Source organism: Calcarisporiella thermophila, assembly GCF_041956535.1.
Source record: "Calcarisporiella thermophila strain CBS 279.70 unplaced genomic scaffold VTP21scaffold_22, whole genome shotgun sequence".
In the NCBI taxonomy this organism is placed as follows: domain Eukaryota; kingdom Fungi; phylum Calcarisporiellomycota; class Calcarisporiellomycetes; order Calcarisporiellales; family Calcarisporiellaceae; genus Calcarisporiella; species Calcarisporiella thermophila.
This window is the reverse complement of record NW_027192212.1, coordinates 7,505-17,162: the sequence shown is the minus strand read 5'-3', so window position 1 is coordinate 17,162 and position 9,658 is coordinate 7,505. Positions and strand designations below refer to the sequence as shown.

The 9,658-nt window shown below is 43.7% G+C and overlaps 4 protein-coding genes across 4 annotated transcripts; 2 read left to right on the top strand and 2 right to left on the bottom strand.

Annotated features, from left to right (window-relative positions):
* Positions 1–73: 73 nt before the first annotated feature.
* On the bottom strand, positions 74–1,195 carry VTP21DRAFT_5318 (uncharacterized protein; the record flags this gene model as incomplete). Its single annotated transcript, XM_069395826.1, has 1 exon — positions 74–1,195. The coding sequence occupies one exon, from the start codon at positions 1,193–1,195 to the stop codon at positions 74–76; it is 1,122 nt and encodes a 373-aa protein (XP_069247886.1).
* Positions 1,196–2,013: 818 nt separating this feature from the next.
* VTP21DRAFT_5317 (uncharacterized protein) lies at positions 2,014–4,103 on the bottom strand (the record flags this gene model as incomplete). Its single annotated transcript, XM_069395825.1, has 5 exons — positions 2,014–2,250; positions 2,393–2,901; positions 3,219–3,600; positions 3,695–3,763; positions 3,891–4,103. The coding sequence occupies 5 exons, from the start codon at positions 4,101–4,103 to the stop codon at positions 2,014–2,016; spliced, it is 1,410 nt and encodes a 469-aa protein (XP_069247885.1).
* Positions 4,104–4,557: 454 nt separating this feature from the next.
* On the top strand, positions 4,558–5,262 carry VTP21DRAFT_5316 (uncharacterized protein; the record flags this gene model as incomplete). Its single annotated transcript, XM_069395824.1, has 1 exon — positions 4,558–5,262. One exon carries the CDS (start codon positions 4,558–4,560, stop codon positions 5,260–5,262), a length of 705 nt encoding a protein of 234 aa, XP_069247884.1.
* A 96-nt stretch (positions 5,263–5,358) lies between these two features.
* VTP21DRAFT_5315 (uncharacterized protein) lies at positions 5,359–5,826 on the top strand (the record flags this gene model as incomplete). Its single annotated transcript, XM_069395823.1, has 1 exon — positions 5,359–5,826. One exon carries the CDS (start codon positions 5,359–5,361, stop codon positions 5,824–5,826), a length of 468 nt encoding a protein of 155 aa, XP_069247883.1.
* Between the last annotated feature and the right edge of the window lie 3,832 nt (positions 5,827–9,658).

The following is a 9,658-nucleotide window of genomic DNA, read 5'->3' as shown; positions in this document are numbered from 1 at the left end:
GGCTGCGGATTTTGTCAGCAGTCCACGCTTCAGGATGATGCAGAGGGCCCTACTGTGTGTTCTCGCGGTTGGTCTAGAGGATCACACTGGTGATATCTGCGTTGAACGCTCGATCTCTTCTGTACAAGAGGTCGAAGGTGGATGACGAAGCCCAGTTTCCTAGTATTACCACCGGGTTTACGTCGAATCCTCTTAATGCGAGAGTTGCACCCATCTTGCGTGCGCCGTGAGCGCGTAAATTGGATCCCGCAATCCCGAAGATTGACTTGATCCATCGAGATAAGGTTGAAGGCTTGGCTGGAAGTCCGGTATTGGGAATCAAAAAGATCTTTGTCCCTTCCACGAGCTTTCCTTTAGCTTGCCACCGCCTACGATACTCGATGAAGCACTCCACTGGGCACAAACAGGGATCTGGGTGACGATGGAGGTGAAATTCTTTGACTACTCTTTGATTATTTCTTGTCTCCTTTGGGCAGTTGATTACTCCTCTCAGGACCGTGTCGTCAATGACTATTGACCGACAGCCCATACAATCCAAGTCTGAGACTCTTGAAAATGTGACTATCGCGAATAACCATATTAGTTTGTACGTGAGCGCGCGCAAATTGAGTGCCGAGTTTGTCGTCTTTTTAAAATGTTCAATGATCGGGGAGATGTCCACTGGCCTTTCAGCAAGGTTGATAGGTGGTACCTCTCTAGCTATTTCTCTATGAACCTCGACGACCAAGGGGTCCTGATAAGGGTTTCCACCTGTTTGAATCTTACCGATCACTAAGCGATAAAGTTGACAAGACTTTGCGGCTTTCCCTTGTTTGTGTTGCTCAACCAAAAAGGCTGCAATTGCCGATGCTGGGGCTTGGAAAGGCGGAATATTGTTTGCTGCACACCACGCGACCCATTTCTTTTGCGCTGAGGAATAATTGCGATGCTTCGCCAGTCTCCCTTTCCCGCGTAGCAGCAATTCCTCTGTATCTGGAGAAGCATTCTTTTTCCTCAATGCTTCCCTGAGATGCGCCAAGCGGTCAAATACCATGATTTGATCTTCAGTGGGTGCTTTGTCTGTGGTGTTGCCAGCTGAACTGCCTTCATCGGTATCCTGATCGGACCCTCCAGTTTCATCTGCAGTAAAGAGGGAAACCATGGGGCTGATGGCCAATATGGAGTTACTATTGTTAGGTTCAGTTGGCTCCAACATTAGGTTAGGCTTTATGGCAGTTTATTGAGGACGATGTATATGTTGTGGGGGATGTAGACAAGGAACAATCACAGCAATTGGGCCGGAAAAGGGGGGGATAAAGGGCAATTTCATTGAGGAGAGTGTGGATGCAGAGTTTGAAGTCCTCGGGGAACCGAAATTGGATTCCGTCTGAGTTGAGGGCTGTTAATATGGGGGGATTTGGAAACTGAGGGGGCGGGGGTTGGATTAGGGGTCCAAGGGTGAATTCGGGGTTGATAAAGGAGGGTTGCTTGGGTTTTTGCATAGACCGATCTGCGTTTCCCTGTGTTTTTCTATATTGATTTAGCCTGCCCAATTTCGAGCCATTATGTCGATAGTGTTGAAGATGGGGGGGGGGGGCGTGCTACGGAGATCTTACTCCTGCTGCTGTATCTCTATGGTGGAATGAGGGTAATAGAAACTAATGAAGGTGCGAGGAGGAATAGACAGGTCCGAAAACAGGTGGTAGAGATGATTCTCGCGACAAGGCCTTGTAATGTACTGTACGTACAGTATAAGTATTAATTAAACTTTTGCTGTAATATAAATATTATTATTTCTTCTTGTGAATCGAGTGGTGGTCCCTACAGCTGGGGGATTTGGGCTTGTTTTATGGCGATGGGAGCCGGCTAATGGAGGTTGCTCAGCCACAAAACCGGTTTTTCTAGAGTGGATCTGGTCTTTTGTTTGTGGTTCGTAGAGAAAGGGATCGTTCAATCCCTTTTTCTTCTGCTAATCCTCAAACTGTCGGATGAGTGAGTAGATGCATCTGGCGAATTTTTCATATTGGCGGCGGTTCAGGAGAGAATCAGGATGGTGTAGTAGCCATCTATGCGGTTCGCTCGGGCTTCTTCCGTCTTGGCCTCAAAGTCTGCCTCGCTCAGGTTCATGTTGTTGGAGAGTAGACCACAGTAGAGTACGTGGGCTCTATTGAAGGGCTGCCGGCATTCAGGGCAGCGTTTCCCGATGCCGAAGGTGTTGAGACGCCATCTTACTGCCCATGACACCACGTTGGGATCCGGGAAGAAGATGAACTTGTCTATTCCGCATCGTGCTCTACATTATGGGAGCACATAGGAGCACAGAGTATATGCTGCAAGTGGTTGTAGGCGTTTTTCCACTAGAAATTCGGAGAGCGGTTGTTGGCGGCCTCGTACTTTTGGTCGGTTTTCATACTCCCTCCACCGCGGGTAGGATTTGAATCTGGGCAGAATGTGGGAGAGTGCGCTGATCGGCCACTGGAATTGTCGTTCCTGAGCGAGCATGAGGGTGGCAGGGTTGTCTCGGTGCGACTTGAGAATGTGGATGTGTAATCGGAATGCCAGTGCTCTGAATCTGTCCATCGCGGATCCCATGCCCGAGATGGAGTGCAGGACGTGAGAGTAGGGGCGCTTTTTTTCCGGGGGTTGAGGGAACCTTGTACACCCAGGCTAGGCTTCTATTGTGGAGCTCCTCCAGCTGGTTGCGCCAACTTTGCGGGACTAAGCTATTCTCAATGGCCCAATATAATATGGGTGCGCCGTATTCGTAGGTGGGCCTAATGAAGGAGCGATACACGGCCAATCGGACCCACGAGGGCCATGCTATGCCAACTCTTTCCAGGAACCGGATGGAGCTTAGCGCCTTTTCCGTGCCCTGGGTGAGATGGTTTTCCCAATCTATGCCTTTGCCGGTGTGGGGGAAGCCTAGGTACTTGTGGGTGTTGTGCGTGTCAGGATTTTAATTTTTACTTAACTTTTTACATGCATCTAATTATTACTTGTTTGGGGGTAAATGAAAATCCTGTTTATTGTTTTTGTTGTTATTCTTTAAATAGTTCAGCTATTTGTTTCTGATCCTCACTCCTATTTTTCTCTTTATATTTTTACTATTATTATTATAGTAAAGTATAGGAGTCCGAAAGTCGAAAACTACTTTCGTTACAGTGCGGGATTTTTTGGTTGGCCAGGTGGAAGACAGTGCCTTGCTTGGCTCCGGTGATTCCGCTTTTGTTGATGTTGACTTCCATTGAGTCGCTCCGCCAGGTCATCAATATAGATATTGAAGAGCCATGGGGAGAGGAGCGAACCTTGGAACAATCTCCTGTAGTGGGGTATGGGTTCGAGGAGGGCCCCATTCACCACGGGTTGGGAGGAGGTGTTGGTGAAGAGCGAGGCTATCACGTTGTCCAGGACCGGGGATACACCTTTTGACCGGAGTTTCCTTAGCAGTCTGTTGATCTTCACCTTGTCGTATGCTTGGCGGAGGTCGATGAATGCTTTGATGCCAAACCCTAGTAGGTTACACTCGTGGGAGACCAGGGCATGGGTGAGGGTGGAGAAGCCACAGCGGAAGCCCGCTTGGCCAAAGTTGTGTTGAAAGAGGGATCGCTTGGTCCAGTCATACTGCAAAGAAGAGAGGAGGACGCCCTCAAATATTCTTCTGAACATGACGGTGAGAGCGATTGGCCGGAAGGCCGAAATGACTCTAGCGTCATACGACTTCGGGATTGGGAAGACGACGGAGCAGTTCCATCGCCTCGGTGTGCAGCCAGCGAGGGCACACAGTCTAAAAAGATGGGTTAGGTGGTCCATGAATCCGGCTGGTTGTAGCGCTAATAGTATCTCTCTGTGTATGGTGTCCCCTCCGGGGATTTATGGGCGGGGTAGTTGAGGATGAACTCCAGAATGTTTACTGGGGTAAAGTAGGTCGCTAGTGCTTTCCCCTCTCCAAGTAAGGTTGTGGATGGGATTCGTGTTGGGGGGTCGTCGTCTGATTGCGCGCTTGAATACTGGAAGGTGTGTTGGAAATGGTCCCTTACATCCTCTTCAACTGTACGACCGGGGTTTCTAGTGTTGATATGTTTGTCTAGCCGGGTGGACCGTTGGGTGCGTTTGAAAACTCTCATCGCCTCGGAGAGCGAGAGGGGGTGGATAGTTTGGAGAGTAGATGGTCCTGCTGCTGTCTTGCTACCGTGGGTAGGTAGGAACCGAGTGTTTCCTCGGCCGCATACTGGACCGCTGCAAGTAGAGTATTGTCGAACAAGTCAACCATCTCCTTGTAACATGACCAAGTTCCGACCCCTTTTTTTTTCACACCATTCATTTAATGCATTTTATACACACATATACTCGTTTCTTTCATTTAATTATTAAATTACAATCTAGTTCTGTGATACAGCTTTGTTTTTCTTGAAATCTCCTTTATATAACTCCTAATTCCTTGATTTTCGGTTCCTCACCTTTCCCCATTCTTTAAATAAGGGATAACATTTCCGACAGATGTTGAGCTGTTACACTGGTGGAGAACCGGGTATACACGAAACAACAGAATAGCAAATTCCTGAGTGTATATCCTTCCTAATGCCTCCTACACTTCCAACTTCGGGCCGCGCCCGCGAAATACAATCTTCAACCCGCGTGTTACGCAGCGACTCTGTAAACACCGCGGAATCATCTGGCAGTCGCCTCGCCGACTCAACCTCATCGCCCACAACGGCAACCCTTGCCCCAGCCTCTTCACAAGAGGAAACCACTGTTCATTTGCTGCTAAAGCAACAATCAGAAATCTTGAAGCAACTGCCCGAAGCCCAACAACGACAATCTTCAGCGATGGAACAGATGCTAAACATGTTCGGGAAGATTTTGGAGAAATCACAGGCTCCAACCCAAGTAATCTCTCCTGAATATGCCAGTCCGTCCCTAATCGAGAAAAAGCACGACGACGATCTTTTGGCAATCCGACACAACCATTCCTTTGGCACTGATAATAGCGACAGACCTCAACGCCTAGATATTAACGAAATACCTATATTCCAAGGCACCATTTCGGAAGACGTTGATCTTTGGATCGAAAGAGCAAGCCAGATTAAGACTTGCAGCAGGACCTCCGATTACGAAGTCATTCTGATGCTACCAAATGTATTGAAGAAAGAAGCTCTCGACTGGTTCTTCGATCTCGGAGAAGAACAGCGTTGCGCCCTAACTACCTGGGATGAATGGTGCGCCGCCTTACGCGACTATTTTAGGCCCCCTGATTACGAGGCGCAGCTTGCACTAAAACTCTGACACCGCATCTTTGATGGCAAGGAATCAATTCTGAATTATTATCGGGACAAATACTCGTTGGCGCGACGGGTATACGGAGAGAACAGCCACAAAGTGATGATTTGCGAGATCCTCAATGGATTACCGAGGAATATCAGGAATCTCGCAAAGGCCCAAGATCTCCGCCGGATTCACATCGATCTAGTCCCCAATAAAGAACTAATGCCAGACAATCCTCAGGACAATGAAAAGCGACCTAAGCAAGCCCAAAACAGGCCGTTCTGGAGAGGCAAATCTCCGTACCCTTGTCCGGACTGCAGAAGTGACCATTGGAGATTGGAGTGTCCTGAGCTCATGGGAAATCATCCAGAAAGAGCAATCGCCAACTCAAGCTCCATTCCAACAAACAAACAGCCACTCCCTAACGTGAGACAAGCCTACAACATGGATACCCACTCGGAATCTCCAATCGAGCAACGAAACGAGGACATCTCTCCTGATGAAGACCAAGTTCGCTATTCGAACACTATAATAGCCACTCCAAACATCAACGCAACGCATTTTCACCCAGCGCGCCGTCTCTGAGAGTGTCGAGCGCGCTAGATGAACACCCGGAATCCCTCATAATCGACATCAAACCAGAATATCCACCAAATTTCCAGGAAATGAACAAGTCAAATTTTGTCAACGCCCAAGTCTTTGGTCAGAATACTACAGTATGTGTAACGAAAGTAATTTGCGACTTTCGGACTCCTATAGTTTACTATAATAATAATTGTAAAAATATAAAGAGAAAAATAGGAGTGAGGATCAGAAAACAAATAGCTGAACTATTTAAAGAATAACAAGAAAAACAACAAACAGGATTTATCATTTACAAACAAACAAGTAATAATTAGATGCATGTAAAAAGTTAAGTAAAAATTAAAATCCTGACATCAGCAGAGTTCTTAGCGAGATTCGAGTCTAAGGAAAGACAACTTGACCTGCTAGTTAAGTTCATGAAAATCAGAAAAGTTGGTGATGTAAGAAGCTACATGGCCGAGTTAAGTAAATTTTGGGGCTTATTCCCGTGGATAGACTGTTATGGATAGTTTGAGATAGGAGAGTAAGAGAAAACTCCGCATGGTTTATTCCAAAGTCCAAAAGCCAATATATATATTATACAGTATATATTGGCATCATCATTATATGCATATAATATATGCATATAATGATGATGTCACAAATAGTCACAAGTATAAGACAAGCTGAAACTACGAAACGTAACAAGACGAAGAATTGCGCATGTCTAAATTCAGCGCAGGGCTGAAGGAAGAAACGCAGCAACTATACTCAGCTTATTTCCTAAGAATTTGGAAGAGGCGTTTTCAATCGCAGTCCGCTATGATGAATCCAAACTCGGTAATAACTCACGTTCAAGCAACCGAAATTACAGAGATCGCAAAGATTCAAGGACAACGGTTAATGATAACCAGAATAAGGCGCGTAAACAACACGGTCAAACCCCAAAATCTCAGCAACAAAAGCATGAACAACCGAGCGAAATCTCATTTTGCACTAGCTGTAAACAAAAGGGTTATCACCAGCACGCATGCCCGCACGCAAACCTGAAGGGAAAAGGCAGCAGCTAATGGAAAGCACCGAGGATTCCATTAGCAAAATCGACTCTCTCTTTAGGCTTGAAATTGGCTAACAAATCCAACAAGTCCAAAATTCTATTACCATTTGTGATGATGATTGAAGATTATATTTCAGAAGCATGCTTAATTTCTCAAAAGCGTGCTAAATTTTTCAACCTTAGGTTAGGGACTTAAAGGTTAAGGAATTAAAGAGTCGAGGAAAACAATATGGTGTTGTTAAAACCAAGAGGTATATTCTAAAGTGAAATGGTAAAAATAATAAAAGATAAAAATATATATTACTACTCATCGAAACAGATGGGGAAAGCTTAGGTGTCAATGTCTTGGTTTAGAGTAGTATAGCTTGGGTGATACATCTCGCTACAATACAATACGTATAGTAACATGCTTGAATAGTACTATAGTTGATGCTCTGTCTAATTTATCTCTCGATATGCAATAGATACGAGTACGGTTTAACCAATGCTTACTGTATGTTCAAAATTCATAAAAGGGATGTAAAAAAGCAATTTTACAATATCGAAGATTTATTTTAAGTTTTATACGCAAAATAATTAATTATAACGAGAATCCGGATGTTAACTAGGGCCTCATCTGGACATAAGAAAATGAAGCTGGATGCCCGCCCACCACACCCATGCGACGAGAGACGCGATTTCAGGAGACTTCTCAAAGCTAAGGGATGGAATTAGAAGTAGATGACCAACTTATATGTTTACATTATTTCTTAGACTAGTTCTTTTTTGTTTAAGTGTATTGAAGTCATCTAAAAATTTATTTTATCGATATTTTTATCTATATTTTATCTATATTTTATTTTTCTACAAATAAAGCACGATTTGGGCTCCGAAGAGCCGATACCATCCAGCTTCATTTCCCTTGGGCTCTCGCCCAACGGGAATTATATTAGGTTAGTAATAATCCATATTTATATGGAAAATACAACGAAGCATGTATAAGCAAAAGGAACATTCATATTTCTCTATATTTCTTCCTTTATAATTACATTTTCTTTTGCACTTTCTTTAGAAGAATTTATTATAGGGGATAACTTCCGATGCTACTCCAATTTTTTTTTCCGAATGGCTAAAATGCTGCCTTTTCATATCTGATCCATGCTGCGTTTTACACACAAAAGTTTCTCTAGATAGTTTTCTAGTTTCAGTTAGTATACGATTGCACACCAATCCACTTCATGAAATATACAGTATATTGGCTAAGAAATAAAAAAAGAGCTGAATGCATAATATTGCTTCATCCTGTTCTTTTTTGACAATAAAAACTATCGTTTGAATAACCATAAAATAATTTTTAGAATGATATTTTGAGTTGATTCCTAGTGTGTAGCGCCGAAATTTTCTGGAGTTGAGATCTGTAGCAGGGCGACATATACAATAGTTGATGAATTAGCCCTACCGACTGCTCCATCGGACTGCTGTAATTCAGCACATCCTGGATGGAGGATTTTTTGGGCCCTTTTGAATTGTCGTACGTATAGAGACCCCTTTTGTAAGAGGATACGTTCTATTATGGATATGCTCATAGCGCCACGACGATCTTTATGCAACACTATCTATGCCTTCACTGTTTCTTACTCTTTTGTTTCATAGCCACCTAGTTAAGCCATTGGCCACTTAGCCAAGCCATTTACCTTTTAGCTTATAAATATGTACTATTTTCCTTAGTTAATTTTAATAACAATAACCATAGTTTTTCCTCCTTAATTTTCCACTAAACACTGACACATCGACTCCAGTTACAGGGAATATTACATTTTCCCTATGTCTATTATAAGCATTTTTTCAACATGTTGTACCAAGCATTTTCCCAACCCCAACTTCTTACTGGGATGGCAACTGGCTAAACAGATTTTTCTGCAGCATTCAAACGTATAAGATATGCGCGATATCTTTTTTTCAATAGAAAACAACTAAAACCCTAAGTTAGAATTATATATGCAAAATAACAAGTAACTTTTCAGGGAGGTCTCCATCGATTGTCTCCACATTTACTATCGAACTAAGCTCTACAGAGGGGATGACAGCGACAGCGGTAGATCCGTTTATACTCGTAGTATTGAAGGACTCCGAATCCAATCCCTCTGAATAATCGTTTCTCACGCCTTTAAATACTTCTTCAATTGTGCTGATAAGCTCTGAGTGTAGATACAAAAAGAGTGGATTCTTCAATATTCCCAGAATCCTATGCAATCCAAATAATGCACTCCTCTGTTGTTCTGCATATCCCGATACTGCGACTATAAGGTAGACACACGTACTTGTATTCAACCCAAATGCCATTGTCGAATGAAAAACTCTACTATTTTGATCATTAATCAATATTTCTGCTATATCCACTATCTTGTTTGCTGGCTCAATGCACTCCAGTAGAGATGGATAGTCGATTGACACGATCAAACTATCTTCCAGCTTAGGGAAATACGAATGAATCTTGATAATGTAGAGATAAAGCAATAGTTCCCCTTTGTAAAGGGGTGCCATTTCAGATGGGATAGTGTCAATTAAAGTGTCCAAACGAAAATCCAAGCTCTTCACATACAGCTGCAGTAGTACGTCATCTAAAAATATTGGCCTTGAATTCCCCAGGAACTTCATTGAACGCAATCCGGAGATTGCGTTGAAATGCAGCAATATTTCCGAGAGCACTACCATCAAATAGGCGCAGTTGTAGAAAGAGCAAATATCGTGCGCTTCCTCACCTAAGATGAACGAACTGGAACCACAACGATGGCTACATCCATAAAGCACAGACTC